This window comes from Montipora capricornis, chromosome 1 (genome assembly GCF_036669925.1).
Source record: "Montipora capricornis isolate CH-2021 chromosome 1, ASM3666992v2, whole genome shotgun sequence".
Classification (NCBI taxonomy): Eukaryota; Metazoa; Cnidaria; class Anthozoa; order Scleractinia; family Acroporidae; genus Montipora; species Montipora capricornis.
Window position 1 is genome coordinate 1,159,819 of NC_090883.1, and position 20,000 is coordinate 1,179,818.

Genomic DNA, 20,000 nt, shown 5'->3' on the forward strand with positions numbered 1-20,000 from the left:
TTTTCTGATACCATCTATACTAGCTCCTATCCAAGAATAGTCTCCACTTATAAGGAGACATGGCTCTTCAAGTTCAAATGAACAATGCTGTCTTTCAGTGACTTTTGAGTAGTAAAATTTGGCACTATTTTCTTCTTTTACACCTTGTTCTATGGGTTCAGGATACTGGTTTTTCGTTAAATGCTTTTTGTTCAGTGAAATTTGTCACATTGAGTGATACATCAGTAAAAGGATTTGTTTCTAAAGTTTTTTGTCTTGTATAAAGTGCTTTCATTTTTTTACTAGTAACTAAAAGGTGTCTCATCTCATGCCAGACTTTGTTCTTATGCTGTCCCACAGTAGCTTTATTGATACTCATTCTGTCACTGTCTGAAAATGTCAAGGCTTTCGATTCAGGGGGTCATCCCAACCAATTTTCGTTTTGCAAAGTTCCTGGAAGAACAACTTCAACTCTAAGATGATTGGTGAAAGGAATGTAAAGGAATCATAGAACTTCGCAGCAACACTAACAACATTTCTCTTGGTGGGTTGAATACGTTGCATTGCGCCACTCAGTGACTGGTTGAGAGTTCTCCCGCCACTTTTTTAACCAATTAGAAGTGAAACCAAAAACAATCGTGGCTCGCACGTGCACATTTTCCCGCGCTTTGTGTCGGCTACGTATAATTACTTCCAGTTTTGATTGGTTTACTGGATTGTCTCCGTTCTTTTTGATTAGCCAAAGTAACTACTTTGGTTTTGGTTTTACGAGACTCGATTGAAACTCGTTCTAGAAGACCATGGCCCTATGCTAATGAGGCAAAAAAGATGTAAGCAAAGGATCCCTGATAAAAGTTCACAGGGCCATAGCCAGAAAAAAAAATTATGACTGAGGCAATGGTTCAGTTGTTTATGATAAGTACATTTTAAAGACAACACTGGAATCACGCATTATTTTAAAAAATTCACGAAAAAATGAATGAGGCAAGTGCCTCGGTTTGCCTCCGAGTACTGTCTACGGCTCAGGATTATCACTAGTGCTTGCTGGGACAATGAAAGAGGTACACTCGAGGTTCACTCGTGCATTTTGATTGGAATGGGATATCCGAAGGGTTGATATTCTCGTAATTATCATCATGCTGAAAAGCGGGTCACTTCACATATTTTCAAACTGAAAGAAAGAAATAATGAAAGGAAGGAAGGGAGGAAGGAAGAAAGGAAGGAAGGAAGGAGGGAGAGAGGGGAGGAGGGAGGAAGAAAGGAAGGAAGGAGGGGGGAGGGAGGGAGGGAGGAAGGAAGGAAGGAAGGAAGGGAGGAACGAAGGAAGGAAGGGAGGGAAGGAGGGACGGAGGGAGGGAGGAAGAAAGAAAGGAAGGAAGGGAGGAAGGAAAGAAGAAAGGAAGGAAGGAAGGGAGGAAGGAAAGAAGAAAGGAAGGAAGGAAGGAAGGAAGGAAGGAAGGAAGGAAGGAAGGAAGGAAGGAAGGAAGGAAGGAAGGAAGGAAGGAATTTACAACAGTATAAAATATCGATCAATTATTCCACTTGCGCTTGTTGGATATGATTGTTATCTCATATCCAACGCGCGCTCGTGGAATAATTGTTAATTATTATGCAAATTCTGCGAAAAGAAATTGTATCAGTGTACAGAGCGTTTTCACATGACGTCACGGCAGCCATGTTAACGTTGGTGTTCCAAACTAATCCTCTGGGATTTGAACTCTATTTTTATCCAAATACTTTCTTTTGTTTCAGTAATTCACTATGTCTGCTGGTCACTTGAGTGAAAACGCTCCGTTACCATCCAGCATAACCGCTTTGTCACGAGGATGAAAACCACTGAATTTCTAGAATTATAAGAAAAAGCACCTTCTAAAGATCGGACAACAAAACGTTTATAAAAGGGAAAAAGAGCGAGTACCAAAAGAGTGCGCTACCGGTGTATCTTTAAATTTGTCAGCCGAAGAGAACGTAGCTTGGTCGTGTAATGAGCATGTAGTAAAATTTCAAACCGCTGAAACACTAGGAGCATGATTAAATTAATGGAAAAAGGGAGAGAATTTCATGCCCTAAACGTCCTCGGTAATAAAAAGTTAACGCCGCCTTTCGGGAGTCTTTAAGATTTAACTTTCGACTTGCCGGAAAGCGAATTATTCCGTCACGCGCAAGCTAAAGCCACACTCATTGTAGTGGTTCCTCTCTCGCCAGATTGATTTATTTCTTGTTTTTTACTTAATTTCTTTTGTTCTATCAAGTTTTCAACCAAGGTAAGTTATATTCTGCCACAGGCAGGTTCATTTGATCATATTCACATGCTAATTTGCGCCTAAGAAATATTATTAAATGTTACAAAATTAACTGGTAATGATGTTTTGTTCTATAACAAAGTGAAACGAGGACTGTATTCTTATCTGCCTGCCGAATCCTGCAAAGACATCTTGGATTCTGGAGATTCATTTCGAGACGGAAAGTACTGGATCGACCCTAAGAAGACTGGCAACCCATTGAAAGTGTACTGTGACATGACAACGAACGGAGGTAAGAGACAGTGTTTTCTACAGAGACAGAGATCGCAAATCTTCTTCTTCTTCTTCTTCTTCTTCTTCTTCTTCTTCTTCTTCTTCTTCTTCTTCTTCTCTCTTTTACACACACCTCCTCCTTCTTCTATGTGGGCATTTCTGGGCATTTCTCCTCTCACTTTGGATTCTCCACTCGTTACCTTCAAGTCCTTTTTCCTGATATATTTCCTGATGTTCTCCATCCAACTTTGTTTTGGCCTTCCTCTTCCTGTCTCCTCTTCCACTCCATTTCCACACCTCGCATTACACAACTCTCGTCTCTCCTCGTGATAATGCTCAACAATGACAATCTTCTCTCTTGATCATTTCATTCCTGATATCGTATCCAGTTGAGTAATATAACCCCAGACATCCGTCTAAGAATTTTCATAACCAGACAACACAAAACAATAAAGGAAGCAGCAAGGATAGCTCGCCAAGAGATACGTTTGCATGCTGGTCTCGTTGTTTACTTATTTTCCTGGGAATTGATAGAGGTTTTTCTATTTAACAAATTGACTTCAGTTATTTATACGTCTATCCTCTTATTGATGATAACATTGTCAAAGTGGCTATGGAAATCAACTGAAAGAGCCGCACACAGCAAACTTCTAAGGCTTTGGCTTTTGTAGTCATTCTAATAAATACAGCCATAAGATTTTGCTGGCTTTTTATTTTACTTTTCTTATGCAAGAGTCATGCAAGATCAAGTAAATTTCCTTTGATCAACTAAAACTCCCCCATATGTATTGCAAGAAGGTGGTCACAAAAGGTCGATCAGGCGAGACTGCAATACACCACGTTTACGTTAATAAGCTGTAGGGAAGATGTTTTCGAACTGCGGAATAAATTCGAAAAAAATTCATTTCGTTCTCCTCGTACGTCGATCGTGCGGGCTAAATTAAATTAACCTTTGTTTTACCAATACAGAAATAATCCTAAACATCCAAGAGTCTTTAGGTCTAATGTTAGCATTGGTACGCGGTTAGGGTTGTTTCTGTATTGGTAAAATAGAAACCTGTGCCTTGTGACCTGTGTTTTGTAGTTGCCGCCTCCCAATGGTTGGTAGAGCAACCGCGTGGTACTGGGCTCTAATCTCGTTTAAACTGCTAAATATGAGTTGCCCATCGATGCTCAACGAACTGTGATAATCTTTCCAACTTCCATTCAGGAAAGGTGCTATTTTATGTCTAAGGATATTTCTCGCGACCGGTAGCAACGCATAAACCTCAGAATTAAAATCACCCACACGTTCTGCTGCCTATGCGTCCAGCTTTCTTTTTATCGGGGAGGATACGATCAGTCAAGGGAGCAATTGAAATCGATCACAACTTAGTCTGTATCGGAGATTTTACATTGGGAGCTTTATGTTCTCAATCAATGGGAACTTGAGAGTTTGGAAACAACTATTCCGTGAAAAGTTGGAATATATTTCCAAGTATTTTGCTTATTCCGTCATTTTTGTGTGAGTGCGTTTAAATGGCCGGGTCTCAATTATTGCGAAAATCATCTGACGAATTTTGATAAGCAGACTAACAAATTCTCAAATCATTTTTTAGAAACCTGTCCAAAGCATTTGCAATTTTTTGCTCACTTTACGAGAAACGCAAGAATCCACACTCCACCTTAACCTCCACTGCGCTAACCTTTTGATTTGATCGTCGCACCAAATGATCACTGTTTTCTTATTTTAGGAGGATGGCTGCTTATCTCAAGCTTGGTAATGAAGAGCTCAACTCCACCCGCTGAGCTTCCAGTCAAGACTTCCTACCTCGGAATAGCAAGCGATGAGATGGTTCTTTCAAAGACCGCGTTGAAGGAGTTGTTCGCACACTTGCCTTTCAGACAAATAAGATTCTATTGCAGTAAAAAACTGGGGCGCACATTTCACGTGGGTACAGTTACTAACAGCTCCGGCGAATCTGTAGTCCGGTACTTTGCTGGCCAGACGGATGTGAAGCCTTCTTCGTGTGGATCGTTCGTGCGAATGGAAAATGACAACTCGATGTTAGCGACCGCCTGCCAATCGTGGTATGGGGGAAAATGGGGACATCCCTCCGTGGACGAAATGAGATCGTATAACCACGTTGCCTTTGTATCCAGCACATATCACTGGTTACTTGAACCGCCGAGCAACAGATGGGAATGTGATGACTTCAACAAGGGAGTATCTGCCGGAGATTTTTGGAAAATATATGTTCGCTAGATCTATTGTAGCAAATAGAGTACTGCATCGTTAGTAACTCAAGAAATCCGTATCATAAGCAATGTAAGTATTGTAGTCAACAACAGGGTATTGCTTTTTTTGAGTGTGTAAGGAGTATTTTATACATGTATGTATGTCTGTGTTTTGACGATTAATTAAAAAAAAAACACATATAAATAGCTTTGTTGTAGGAAGTGGTGATAAATGTGTAAGCATAAAACAAAACTGTTACTATGCCCGTCTAGGAAGAAAAAATTGTGCATAAAACTGTTACGTTTTGTGGAAATAAGAGGCGCCGCTTTGACATAATTTGTGAAATTTTGAAAGGAAGAGGTGAATTCAGCTCATAGAGTACAAAAACAACACTATATTCCTTGAATTTGACGGCCTAAGTGACGGGTGACTTTGCTATTTTACATAGTACGTCACAATACTGTTTTAACATTTTATTACAAAACCTTAAAAGTTTATGGAATTTACTTGATTCCTTGCAACGTATGGGACGTAATTCCTTCTTCGCTTTGTAGACTTAATTTAGCATTCTCACATATTCTTCTTCTTCTTCTTCTTCTTTTTTAGAATAGACATTTTGAACATCATGTTTTATTTAGCATATAAGATAACAGAATTTTCGAACGTCTTTGTAGTACTGTTGCCTTAATTGCTTCCTATATATTGTGGTTGTTTATTTGTTGTGCCTAAAAAGCCCTATAGGCTGGGAGGTGACAAAAAAGAATGTGTTTATGTACTATTTTCCCCTATATTGCTAGAGGTTGTTTATCTTGCTGTCAAGATAAATAACCGGTTTTCCTTGTTAAATAAAGATATTCAATGTATTCTATCAAAACTTGTTTGTCGATAAAGTTTCGGAGTACATTTTTCTCCACAACAAGCGTGGTTATATTCAAGACGAGTTCAAGGCACTCACGAAAAAGAGAGAGAGGAGAGCGTTCTTTCTCATTCCCTTGGGCGTTTCCCGTTTGGTGCGTGCGTCAGTCTCGCACTCCAAATAAATTCCAAACACTACTGCACAAGCTGCAAAACAGAGAGCATTAGAAAAGGAAAAAGCAAGTCCAACAGAAGTTCTTTTTAAAATGAATATTTGCGTGTCGCAATCATTCTTCGATAATTGTATCCATCTTCAAGTTTTGTGCTAGGAAATACCATCGAGGTAACCTGTAACTGTTTGGGTAAGATGTAACTTTATTGGCTATGCAAGACTCTCTGTGATATGTCACTGCTGTCCTCAAAAGCCGACGTCTTGTCATCATCATCATCAATCTCACTTAGCTGACCATAAGTGCTATACTAATTGAGAAGGTTGTGACCCAAACCATATCACGGGAAATTAAGAGCAGGTCAAGTCAATTGTTGGTTTTTCATGAGCAAAAAAAAAAAAAACAAAACAAAAAAAACAAAATCGCAAAGTACCCGGAGAAAAACCTTACGGAACAGAGAAGAGGCCCATTAATCTCCGTCCACATGTTGGGAATCAAACCCGAGCCAAATCGGAAGGAGGCGAATGATCTCACTAACGTCACAACTTTGCAGTCGCCGAAAATAACATGAACGTATAAGACGCATGCTCAGCACCATTTTAGTTACTCGTTTAACTTTGAGTTTCACAGGTGTTAATGCTAAATCTTTTTCATGCCTGATGAGAAACAAGCTGTTGATCTCTTGAAGGTCTTGTGGTCGCGTTTCAAGGTTTAAAAAGCCGAAATATTAACCGCCCGTTGGTCGTAGAAGCGAAGCCTATGAAGCTCATATTGTCAATTATTATTCATGTGGTAAACAAATAGCCAAAAACTTGGTAACTGTGGGAAGAGTTGGAATTGAATGGGACGAGAAGGAACTTATCTAAACAGCGATTAAGAAAGCTTGACTATGTACATTATTTCCCGTTCGGTATAGCCTTATTTCTCACTGTCCTCGCACCATCCAACATCTCTGAACTGGGCTCTTGCCATTTGACATCAACAAATGATCGTTGCTAAAGACAATGCAGGTGTATTCATCATGACACAGGCAATCGATGTTTTGAGTTGCGTTGTACCTTTTGTTGAACAAAATGGTTCTCCTTATATAGCTTTATATTTTGGTTCTATATTTCTCTTTGTGAATCATGAAACCCGTCCTTTCAATCTGATTCCATGATTTAACAGCAAAGCTTTTCACATGACGGCTTACGAGACAATGTTGTGAAAATTTAATCCTTTAAGGGAACTGAATGACATTCCTATGCAAACAATAGGCCCTTGTTGTTGATGCAGCTCGAGAGCCCGATCCAAAAAGGTTTAGAATCAGCGAGAAATTATACCAGAGGCTGGTTCCCCCCGCCTCCTCTCCCCTCTCCTCCCCTCCCCCTCAGTTGGTTCAGCATTGGACTACTGTGCGGCAGTGCGGTAGGTCGCCGGATCAAAAACTCAAGCCCGACTAACACTCAGGGTCTTTAAATAACTGAGGAGAAGACTCTCTAGTCTTCGCGGATAAGGACGATAAACCGTAGCAACCTTCAATATTCATACCAAACCCTGTGGGACGTAAAAGAACCCACAAACTATTTGCAAAGAGAGTTCCCGGTGTTGAGTTCTGTCCTCTGTGGTATGTAATGGTTGTTAGTGTAAACGCTTGGAGTCAACCTGTGTCCTATTGTTGAGTCTCCATGGGCATGCTCTTCAAACGGAGTCTAACGGCGAAGTTTTTGTGATGGTAATTAGTTCTAATTTAGATAAGAATGAAAACTTATTTCAAGAAGAGAAACTTCGCACTTAGACTCTTTTTGAAGAGGAGGCAGTCATGAACTCGGAAATGGCCCGTCGTCCCTGGCTTATTAATGTAAAAAAAAGGTCATCTCATCCATCAGTCTAAATCTCAACCTCAGAGCTCTTCTCTTTTGCGCATGACTGAGGGAGAGAAGAGCTCTGAAAAGAGAAGAACCCTGAAAAGCGTGGCTGATTGCTGCATTCATGTTAGTACGAGGAGTGAGCCAATTTTTGGCTATAAGAACTCCTAGTTAGATTTTCCCAGAGCCTTGGGTCATGCGCAGACATAAGATGCGAGGCTCTGGTGACGAGAATGCCTTCAGTCTGTTTAGCTAATGCTATCAGCGAAAGAGCAAAGCATCATTCAACAAAGAAACAAACAAATAAACGACATCAGTTTATTTATAAAAATATTAGGTGGTTGATGAAGTCAGAGAGAGTCTTGGTAGAATAATATTTAAATCACAGCTGCTTTCTCGATACTTTTACATGCATCTTTCAGTTTTCCAACCAAATCCTAAGTAGACAAAAATCATAGAAATTAACGTTAATGGCCTCGAAGGAATGCTTAACCTTACTGACGGTCACTACACTACGATAGTTTTTGTTGCCGATAGCGCACAATGCAATACGTGAGTGGTGTAAAATACAAAAAAAAGGTGGGTTAAATTTCCATGTCAGCGTCGGCGTCATTGTCAGCAAAAGTGTTAATTAATGTCAACGTTGACGTTGATGTCGGTTACTGTCAGTCAGTGTCTACATTACAGTGTCAGTGTCAGCAGCAGTGTCAATGCTGATGTGAGCGTCAATATCAGTGTATGTCAATGCCGACGTCGACGTTGATGTCAGTTATAGTGTCGCAATCAGTGTCAGTTTCAATATCAATATGTCGGTGCATGGCATGTCGGTGTCAATTTCAGTTTTCAATGTCAATTATCAGTGTTGATGTCTTTGCTTTGTTTATAGTTGAAATGTACTTTGCCATCAAACTCGTTTACAATGTAAAGGTATTTCACTTTATAATCAGGAAAGAGGCCAAAACAATCGAAGCAGAGTTAAAAACCCCAACTGAAAGGAGGCAACCTGTTGGTTCTTTACAAAGTACAGAAGAGTTGAATTCGGGACCACCGAAGACAAATCCAGCCAGAAATCAGAGAGGGAATGGAATCTGGCGCAAACGAGGAAATCCGGCAAACCTTTTTGCCTATTCTTATTCTTACTATCCATATTTATCTTGACGCATAGTTAGGGCTTTTTAGTCTTAAAGTGCCCTTAACCCCAAAATGTTTTTTTCGCTAAAATGAATCTTTGCACTTGTTCGAAACGCATTGCGGCAATTTTTTCCTTTTTCTAACAAATTCTGCCATTTTATAGGCTTCGAAAGTTGCGAAAATCCAAACATCTTTTGTTCACGACCGAGTCAGAAGGGGAGTGGGTCTATTCCTGATGTGACGTCACAAACTGATTTACATTGCATTAACTCTTTGTAAACATGCATGCAAAGTAGATTGTGACGTCACATCAGGAATAGGCCCATTCCCCTTCTGACTCGGTCGTGAACTAAAGATGCTTGGATTTTCGCAACTTTCGAAGCCTATAAAATGGCAGAATTTGTTAGAAAAAGAAAAAAATAGCCGCAATGCGTTTCGAACAGGTGCAAAGATTCATTTTAGCGAAAAAAACATTTTGGGGTTAGGGGCACTTTAATCTTAGATATGCGGCCTACCTCTTTTTTTGCATTCAAAAACATGTGGAACAATAACACGGTCCCTAAACAACAAGCAATTCACCTGTAGCTGTTCCATGGAGCAGGAAAATTGGACATCTTTTCCATGCGATTTTCCCGATTCCTGAATTAAGCATACAGAAAAAAGAAAGTCAATCTACAATACTAATGCACTTCACGACACTGTGAAAAACACGGGGAAAGGGTTTGGGACATAATTATGCAAAATCAGTAGGGAATGGAGTTCTTTGTGTTGTGGCTGTCCATTGTGAGTGCATTGGTGGGTGGGTGGGTATAGGAGGTCCACATCAGCTGCATAGCTGCCAAAACGTCAACCTGCTCAAACAAATAACAAAGAGTACCATTTTCATTTTGGTACCCTTTGCTAGAACAAAGGACAACAACTCTAGCAGTGGTGAAAAAGGCTGAGAAAATCCAGGCTTGAACGGGACTTGAGTCTATGATCATCAGCTCTTACCACTGAGTTATTAAGCCCATCTTACACAAAATACGTTTGCAGTATAACTGTCCTGTGACAGGAGTTCATCAAGGGGATCCTCTATCTCCACTAATTCCTTGAGTCAACCTTTTCCCGAGTAAATTTACTTTTAGGAACTGGTTTTTCCCAGGAAAAGTATCATTTTTCCCCTGAAGCTTAGATAGCTTGGCTTTTACAACAGTGGGCACGCTGAATGTCGCAAGCGAGATAGGCTTCTACACCAGTGAGCGTGCCACTGAATCTCCTAAGGAAGGGGTTGTACAAATTTACTCAGGAAATGGTTGACTCCCAGGCGAAGTAAGGGAGATGGAGGACTCCCCTTGATGAGCTTGTGCCTGTGAGTATAAGTGAAGGTACACGTGTGACATACTTTTTCAGGATCTTTTTTCACTTCCAGTAACTCCGATGAACTTTCCTTGGAAAATTGTTAGATGTCCACATTTCCAATTGAGGTTTTGCACGGCAGCCATATTGCATGGCGGGAAAAATGAAAATGTTCTGCATTAAAAAGAACATTTGTTCCCACAGGAAAAAGAATCTATTGTTCCTACCATGCAACATGACTGCCGTGAAAAACCTCTATTGATGAATTTACCGCACGTGACGTGAGTTTTGAAAACAAAAATCACACTTGACCAGATTGTCGAAAATGTAGCGTTTCTGGAAAAACGTATCACCCAGGCTGGAGACTCCATTTATTTCATAGGGACCCAAAATACCAAAGGAATCAATGCATGTGGTGTAACCTAAGGCTGTTGCTTTTTCTAATGACCGTGAGGTCAATCACATATTTCCGCAACCTTCAGAAGATACACATACCTCAGTTTTTAATGTGATAAGATAGGTGGGTTGATTCACTTTCTCCATTTGATTATTCTAGAGTAAAAGGATGAAAAGTCCAGAATTCAATTTAAAGTACTTCATTGGCTGGTTTCAAGGCATCTCGCTTACTAGATACACTGTATATGTTGCATAATAGAGATGAAACACTGCTTTATTATTGGACATTGTTAAAACACCTTCAAAAACTCGTTAATAATTCATGAACCCAACCATTAAATATCATTTGCACCCTGAGCTTTAAACCCGATAAGACACTCCTCATTAGAACCCTTTATACAAAGAATAGTAATAAGGCCTGGCTTTTTTTATATACATGTACATGTATGCTAATATCTTCCTCTCACAAATTGAACCTTTGCTTGTACTCCCGAGGGAGACACTTTTTGTGGAATGCTTTTATTAAGTCAAAACACATTAGGCTACGCCTTGTGTTTTTAAAACACTGCTGCTTGCTTTTTGAAAAGTACATCAAAGTTCAACATTTGAATTATCTCTACTGTTGCAGAGCCAAAGTTGTGGATCACTTTGGCCTGAAATATTAGAGACACTACAATGTTAGAGAAATTTAGGAGAAATTTCCTAGCTTGGATTTTTTCTTGCATTGTGAAAGTGAAATTGATCATTATGTCATGGAAAGTGCCCTACGTAAGTCTCAATAATTTTATTGTTAAGACGCTATGAGTTTAGGGTTAGACCAGAGCTTAATTATCCTGGTTTTTGTAAGATGAAGCAGCTTAGATGATAATACATGCACTTTCCCTGGGATGCCAGTTGATCTCAAGGATACCTCTGAAGCTTCCCTTCTAGTACAAGTCATTTTTAGACCTTGGGTAAAGAGAGAGAGTAAGTGTGGAGCTAAGTCAGTTGTCTAAGAAGGAAAAAGTTTGGAAGGGCCAGATTTTGAGCTTAAGGCCGAGAATCTGGTGTGTTCATTCGCACAATGCCACAAAAGCCTGGAATAATTGTGAATGTGAAAACATCTAAAATCTTCGGAACCAGTAAAGGCAACTAAACTTCAAATCCATTAATTTCCCTGAAATTTAAACGTCCTCATCAAAACGAGCAAAGCATCTTCGGCAAAGGGAATACAAGGCGAAAGAAGTCTATTACCATACATGTAGACAATGATTAAAATTATAATAAAACGAAAGATGCCAGCTACTCTACATTTGCAACAAATTTCCTTTCCAGTTCTGGCAGAAGGATGCAAAACTTACACTTTCTCAGACAGCCAAACAATCACTTTTGTTGAAACAATTTTATTTCGTGTACCTTTATATAATAGTCTAATCTCCAATCCACATCAACAATATGAGGATATGAACTTCCAGTCCTGCAAGTAATAAAGATAAAGTTCCTTATCTGAACGTATAGTGCTATTTTTTTCCCTATCTCTTTGACCTCAAAGCTCTAGATTTTATGAGTTGAGGTGGGTGGATTCAAGGAGTAAGGTGTAAAACACATGCATGTACATGTACATGTATCTCAAACTTTAAGGGACAGTACAAAGCTCTAGAAATTAAAAATTGTTGAGTCATATAGCAGCTCTCGTAACGTATAATGTGATTGCATGGCTCGATACCCTAACCCAAAAACAAAAGACTAAACAGTTGAAAAAATGACGTAGACATAAACAATAGAAGCTGTTTACAATACCAAACAATAGCAGGTTGCGGGAGCTGCTACGTTACTGCTTTGTTTTCGGCTTGGGTATCAAGCCAATCAAATTATACGTTACGAGAGCTGCTACACTACTGAAATTGTTACTGGCAGTATGCTATGTGGTGGTTTCATTAAATTAACAATAATATTGTGTACACTGGACCCATCCTTGTTTTCTTTTAGTAAACAAGATTTAACTTGGAGCTACTCACTTGACGGGTACACTGAGACTATTAATTCATAGACAAAGTTCTCTAACTTTTAGTCCAATAATTTGATGTTAAAATGCAATGGCCCTTTATAATACAACAAGGAAGAACAGCCTTTGCATGTGCTGGACATGCCTGGCAGGTGCTAAAGTATTTTGTGCCATCCCAACAAGATACAGTTATTGAAAGAACTATTATCCAAAGATTAATCTAAAAGTAACACAATAACCTGATTGATTTTCTGTTTTGTTCAATGTTGCCGTGTCCCTTTGACAAAGCTACATTGTTGTATTTATTATTAACAACACCTAAACCCATACCAGCAGAACAGGAGAGAACACACAGAAGTGATTGTTTCTATCAATTTTCATAGATCATGAAAACAGACTATGAGACATTTTGAGCAAAATGAAAAACTACATGTACTATCAGGCAAACCTTTGCCTTGAAATAGTGATACCAATAATATATACACTGTAAATGAGGATGGGATGCCACAGTGATGAGAACACTTGCATCCCACCAATGTGGCCTGGGTTCGATTCCCAGACTCAGCGTAACATGTGGGTTTGAGTTTGTTGGTTCTCTACTCTGCACCGAGGGGTTTTTTTCTCCGGTTTTCCCCTCTCCTTAAAAACCAACATCAACGATTTTATGTGTAAATGAGTGTTGTCCTAAGTAGAGTGCATACATATACATGTACAGTATGTAAAAGACATCAAGTGAGGCCTAACACCACAATGCATATGCATCAGGAACTTCTTATGCATCACCCAAGGACAGAGAAAAATCTCTGACCTGGATGGGAATCAAACCCACGACCTCCCGTTTACATGTAGATCACCGTTGCTCTACTGACTTAGCTACAAGGCCAGACGGGAGCAGGCCGTGGCAGTTTGAGGACAAATCAGCTTAGCCCAAGCCAAGTATTAAGTGTAAATGAGTGTTGTTTTAAGTAGTGTGTGTACATTATATCGTAAAGGATGTCAAGTGAGGCCTAATGTCACTATGCATCTATGCATATGATGAATAAAGAACCGGTTTCAGTTTACAGTGTCCCCAATTTGTGCTTCAGTGCGAGAAGACTTAAATAAATAAAGTTCCTTTTATACTCCCCGCCCCTCAATTATTGTTTTTTGACTTTTCCACTAAAGAACAGAAATAAAACAAACCTTGAGAGTAGAGCTTCCAACTCTGGTTTACATTCCTGAAATACAATACTGAGATCATTCATTATTATCAACAATAATATTCATTTTATTTCTTTGATTGTGAGGCACAGGCCGAGAATCCACCAATCTGATTGGTTGCGGGAGTGGGCAGAATCTCTTGACCATGGTCATGGTAACCAAGGACACTAGTAAGTGATGAGTGAAGCTGCGAATTTAATGAGCTTGATTTTTTGTTTCAACTTGTCTAAGAAAGTTTGCTTTTGAACGCGAAACTTGACAAAATGTAAAAAAAAAAATCCCATTATTTTATTTTATTATCATACTTGATGAGACAATGAATAAAATAAAATTGACTTTCCCAGTTTTTCCTCCCTCCAAAGATAGAATATGGAAATAGATAAAATAAAATTCTTCACCCACCTAGGTCGGTAAAAGTTAAGAATCCGATCCCACCAACGCGTCAGCAAACACGTCGCCCAGCTGCCTTCGGCACTCCTGCTCGATCCTTTTAACTGAAAGTTTCGGGTCTCCCAGCCTCTCCAGGGTGCTCTGGTATGTCACTTCGTTTACAATTCGCTGCTCCGCTATACCCGCACCATGCTGCGTGCTGTGCCTGTGAGTCTGTACACGTCGGTAGCGTGTCGCCCAACGCGTCGGTAGTGTGTCGGCCGACGTGTCGGTAGTGTGTTGGTGCTGTGTTGACCGACGCGTTGGCCGACGTGTTGCCCGACGTGTTGGTGGGATCGGATTCTTAACTTTTACCCCTAGGTCGGTTGTTTTAAAATTAATAACCCATTGACACCCGAACCTCCTTGGACTGTCATCACTGACGAGTAAAATCGTCTGGCATTAGACAGAGTAAAATCTATTGAGTCCGACTCCAACTGTTGCAGTCAATGGGTTATAAATTCCAGGATCAACAACTCTTCCACTAATTAAGAGCATCGATTTCTGCCTTGGTCAAGTCCAGTCCAAAACAGCTTTTGTGGGTCATTTTTTTCTCTGTGCTGCAAAAATTTATGTTTTCAGCTCACTTTATTGCTGACGTGTTCCTTGACCATATTAGGTACAGCAGGTATATGAACTAATAGCATTGTGTCCGGCAAGCCAATGAAAATGCTTGGAAATCTGATATCCGTATTTGTTTAATTTTCTAAGTTCATACAGTACTTTGAATGTTTTATCACTGTGACAGCAATCTGGTTTTACATAGTATTAACAAAATGATTAGCTCTGGATGCATGGTTACTAAAACCAGTACATAAACAATAATTATAATAATAACAATGACATGAGTTTCTTAGACGTAATAAATTATTATTATATGATTGTTTATTGTGTTCCTCAAAGCATCATTTGCACCCTCATTACCCTTGGGTGTTCATGATGTATCTTAAGCAAAAAAACAATAATACATGTAATTTATACATGTAGTCCTTTTAGAAGTTGCTATTGTCCATGTTGTCAATGGTCAACTCAAATATTGTAGGTTCAAGTAGTCTTAGAGTTACAGTACAGTACATGTACTTGTAAGTCTACAACCAACAATGACACCATCCGCATTATTGTGGTAAGTGTACAGTAGTATAATGCCCTAAAAAATGATCTTGGGTACTGTTATTTGTTCAGGGATTCCTAGCCAGTCTTCCCCGTCATTTTCTTCCCGAATTCTCTCCTGACCCCTCCCCCTTAAACGCCTGCTACGCAGGCTCAGGGATTCCCGGCATAATCAATACACGTAAGTACGGTAACCATTTCTTCATTAAATTATTATGAATTACAAGCACATTTTAAAGTGTCTAATAGTTAATACACGGCCTACAGGGTTTTTATGGTTTTGGCATCTCTTCACGCAATTTCAACTAACTTTTTAAATCTCAAAGAGAGATTTAAGGGATAAGGAATCTCCCTTGATCTCTTATCGAAAAGAAAAATGGCTTAAAGATATGCTTGTCGAAGCAAAACTGTGAAGGTTACTAGTCAGAACACCATGGACACACAGCAGGAGTTGAGTTGGTCTGTCAAACCCAATAATTTTACACACATTTTACAAAAAAAAAAATGACATTTTTGCAAGCCTCCCTTGAGTTTTAAATTGGGCAACAGGTCTTGAGAAGGTGGGCAACCAAAAAAAGCCATGGGCAATCAAAAAACAAAACCGGTTGCCCAAAGGGCAAATTACTGTTACAGTAGTAAGAAAGTACATGTAACTGTCGAACAATGTTGTTGTCTTTTTTCTCTTTTAAATTATTAACCCATTAACCCCTTCCTTGTACACAAGCTATTATTTTGCTGGGTTGTGTTGGCAACAAACTCTGAGAACGATCTTAGGAAGGTAGCCGGTCCCATTTGAAACAGCTAATGACACCACTGTAACACCATTGTTAACAGAGATAGTGGGATCTCAGCCATAATGAATTTTATTCCATGCTCTACAAAATAATATCAGTAACTGTAACCATCAGTTTTTTTGTTTACAAAATAAGGTACAATGTAGGGAAGACTTATCCACTTGTGCTTGTTGGATATGAGAGGATTACAGTGTATCATCTCACCCAAGGCGCGCTTAAAGGAATTTATTCACAAGGACGGAAGACATGTTGTTTAATTGTAATACATGTAATAAAAATTATTAAATTTCACAGCACTGTGTCAAGTACCGGTAAGTAGTAATAGTTGTCAGTTAAATCAATGTTACAAATATGCATACCTGGAAATATTTGGAGAAGTATTCTATTTTATCACTGGTCCACTTGCAGTCTTCCAACACAGAACTAATTAAAAGCAAAGAAGGACAATACTTTTTTTCCAACAGAAAAAAAAAATTATTATGAGAATAGCTAAGTATGCACACTGCTAAAATTAAAGGCCAGTTTGTTCATACACATACAATTGTCAAACCTTATTACTGAATGCTGAATTGGATGTGATGGAGGAATTTTTTTTCTTAATCATGAAGGCACTGACTTTTGGTTATCAAGATGGCATGATTACAGCTTGATCCTAACTATTTAACAGTTGCTTAAGCCAAAAAGAGCAAGAGAACCTTCCTTCCAGATTCTGTCTGTGATTAAACAGCTTTTTCTCCACCGGAAAAAAAAAAGATACTTTTTAAGCACTATTAATTTTCTGTTGACAGCAGGATCTGTTGAAGAGGCCGGCATCTATGTATGGCCGTGTCACATGACCTTCAGTTGCCAATCATAAAAAATGGTTGTGACAAAATAGATACCAGAATTTGAGAAAAGGAAAGAGTGCAATAAAATTAGGAAGAATGTCAATTTTGAGGCCACTGACATTTTACAGTTGTAGGTAAGAGGTTTGAGAGTGATTTAAATGCTTTTAAGCAATAAAAAAATATAAAAAAGAGATTTACATTTACTGTAATATATGGAAAACAGCTGCTTTGCCATCCAGCACAGAATTCTTCCACATTGACATATGCATTACACTTACGGTACCGTACAGTGTCTAGTATGTGTCCAAATTTAATGTTAGTACAGGTGTACTGGAACACGTATGTGTGAGCTTTAAGCCTACTGTAGTCCACAAAACATTTTATTAGGTTCTTTAAAACAACACTTTGAACAAGATGTTAAAAGATTACAATCTATCTCTTCTTCTTCGCTCTCCATGAAAATATTGGCATACATGAGTGTGTTGTGGTTCAAAATTTTCCTTGGCTTAAAACTATTTTTGATTTTTCTTTGTCTAATATTCATTAACATAATCTGAAACAAACTAGAGGAAAATCAAAATTGAACTACATGTAGTTTAAAAAAATTTGAACAAGAAAAAAAATTGATCTGCAATAATTATGCACATGTACATAAATTATTTCATTCATTCTCTCAGCCTTCAATCCCGTCTCGTCCCTTTCCCCAAAAAGGGAAGTTGTGTCGTGTACATGCTGCAGACAGTAAATCAGTTACTGTTCAGTATTGGGAAAAAATAATATTCTATTCTCACACTACTTTTTGTAAGACTAGGTAATTTTGCAAAAACTCAGTTCTTTGGACCATCCAGAGTGAAAAACAATCCATATATACCAGTATGCATAAAACAGCTGCACTGAATATGCAGTTGGATGTTTACAAATTACATGTCTTAACCCATTGACTCCCGGGGGTTCCCCATTGACGAGTAAAATCATCTGGCGTTAGACAGAGTAAAATAATTTGTTGGCCCTATATTAGTTAAGTCTCACTCCCACTGGTCAAAAGGGTTAAGCCAGCAACAATAATCTACAAGGTGAAAAAGAAAACCAACTTTGAACAGTCCGGCTTGGGAGTCGCAGGGTTCAATGGGGAGTGATTTCAGTGAGTGATTAACCCATTGACTTGGTACCTTATAGTGGGCGAATCACTATCCATCTTGACGGCTTCTAACACAAGGGTAACTAGACCAGCGTATCCCTGCTTTAATGATGCAACATCAACGCTAGCGATATCTTCATCATCTGTGGAAACAAATGCAGATAATTTATTTTTTTTTTTCCATACAATGTACATGTACTCCCTGCAAACTGTGAAAGTATCACTTTGATCAAAATTTTCGCAACTTTCGAAGCCTATAAAATGGCAGGATTTGTTAGAAAAAGGAAAAAAATGGCCGCAATGCGTTTCGAACAGGTGCAAAGATTCATTTTAGCGAAAAAAAATTTGGGGTTGGGGTATATAGTAGGGTGAAGTTGAGAGTTTAACCCTAGCTAAAATTTGTGTTGGTAGATGACGATTTTTATCCTGACGTCACAGCGGCATGTGTGGTAAACTAACATTGTAATTAATTGTTTCCTGGGATGCCTCTGATATCCTTAACATAGCAACGCATAATTTGCTTTGTAAGCATCACGCGAGAGAAACCTCCATTGGAGTCAAGGAGTTGGCCAAAGAAGAAAATATTTTTCGTGCAGAATAGTTTGACGATGTTTGAATGTTGTATTATTTTACCAGCTTCTTTTTCAATTGGTACCAAAGACAACAATTTTATCAGAGATTTCAAAGTATTGTGGGATATTGTGTTCTTGGGATGCCCAAACCCTCTTCTTACACATGCAAAACTTTGTGAAAAAAAAGAAGAAACGAAGGCGATAGTTTCAATTGTTTTGTGCACCAGAACATACACAAAGACTCTTTTTTCAATGAGTGTTCACCCATAGATTTGCTTGCAAAACAAATCAAGTTGACATGGATGAAACCTTTTTCACACTTTGCCAATAGTCTACTCCGGTGAACCATATATCACCCAAGTTGATAAACCCATCTCATTTCCCCACCGACTGTCAGCACTGCAGGACATAAGTCCGTTTTGCTAATACGTCTGTGACGCGACAACATCATTCTCACTAATGCCTGAGGAATGATTTTTTCCTCCTGGTGCAAACAGCTGCTGTGTCGGAAAGGGTAAAACATATGATTGGCTTTCTATCATGGGTCTTTCTATCCAAACTAAAATTAAGATTTAACATACCTTACACTGGCACACTGTAACCAGATTTCAATACCAAGTACTACAGCCTATCATATCTGAGAGATGCCAAACTACCCTTTATCACTTTGAACTTCCATCCAGTTATTTTCAACGGTGTTAAAGGCCCATGTTCACCAAAGGATATTGCGCGTTTGTGTTAAAATTTCGCACAGACGGAAAATCCGAAAATCAGTGGCGAGTACCATTTGGAACCATTCAACACAAGCACGCAATGTCTTTTGAGTGAACATGGACCTTAAACATTATCAACTTTGTGTTGTCAACTTGTCATTAGATAGGCTCGATACCTTCGTAAATAATCAAATAATACGAGCTTTTTTTTTTTGCAGACTCAAGAAAACTAATGCCCTGATAAGTGCAGTGTTATGAGGTGCAAAGCGCGCGTGGAGAAAGCGGTTAAAACAAGCGATGAGATTCGTGTGTACGAGGTCGCTGAAAGCATCCTTTCTAAATTGCATGCTGTACTGCTGGTACTTCAAGAAGGCAGACAAAGCTATGTTTGAGGTAAGACTAAATGGTCGTGGGTCACAAGATCTTTCAAATCAATACGAGAGGACAAGGTCAATTTATCCAATAAAGAAAAAAATGGAAGCTGACTTGCTAAGGTTTTAAGTAGTTTTGTTAAAGAGAGAGGATTGCTTTCTAATTGGTGTTAACTGTCAGTGTGCATCATGTAGAGTCCTCAGTTCTCAGACTCTCTTTAATTGAGGATATACGGTCAAATCTTTCTGGTATTTTGCTTTGCATTGAACTCGTGATCATTTTTTACCTCAATCCCTCATTCTTGTGTGGGTAATATCCTAACAGTTTTAGAAATAAACAAAATTGTTAGAGTGATGTAGAAGTGAGAGAGTTAATTGTAAAATGTATCTTTGTATTTTAGGGTCATTCCAC

The 20,000-nt window shown here is 38.9% G+C and overlaps 2 protein-coding genes across 3 annotated transcripts in view; one reads left to right on the top strand and one right to left on the bottom strand.

Moving 5' to 3' along the window:
- LOC138044349 (fibrinogen alpha chain-like) overlaps positions 1 to 20,000 on the top strand; it is a 217,976-nt gene that overhangs the window by 15,318 nt on the left and 182,658 nt on the right. Inside the window, exons 4-5 of one of the 2 annotated variants that reach the window (XM_068891146.1) lie at positions 2,365 to 2,514; positions 4,229 to 4,917. In XM_068891146.1, the coding sequence (XP_068747247.1) occupies positions 2,365 to 2,514; positions 4,229 to 4,740 (662 nt within the window). In that variant the 3' untranslated portion in view covers positions 4,741 to 4,917. Of the gene's footprint in view, positions 1 to 2,364; positions 2,515 to 4,228; positions 4,918 to 20,000 lie in introns of those variants that run through there. The other variant, XM_068891755.1, reaches the window with a different exon arrangement.
- LOC138039214 (COMM domain-containing protein 3-like) lies at positions 7,890 to 18,077 on the bottom strand. Its single transcript, XM_068885534.1, has 7 exons — positions 17,964 to 18,077; positions 16,327 to 16,390; positions 13,617 to 13,651; positions 11,846 to 11,906; positions 10,550 to 10,606; positions 9,296 to 9,355; positions 7,890 to 8,022 (listed from the first exon to the last, which is right to left on the bottom strand). The coding sequence occupies exons 1-7, from the start codon at positions 17,987 to 17,989 to the stop codon at positions 7,963 to 7,965; spliced, it is 363 nt and encodes a 120-aa protein (XP_068741635.1). The 5' UTR covers positions 17,990 to 18,077; the 3' UTR covers positions 7,890 to 7,962.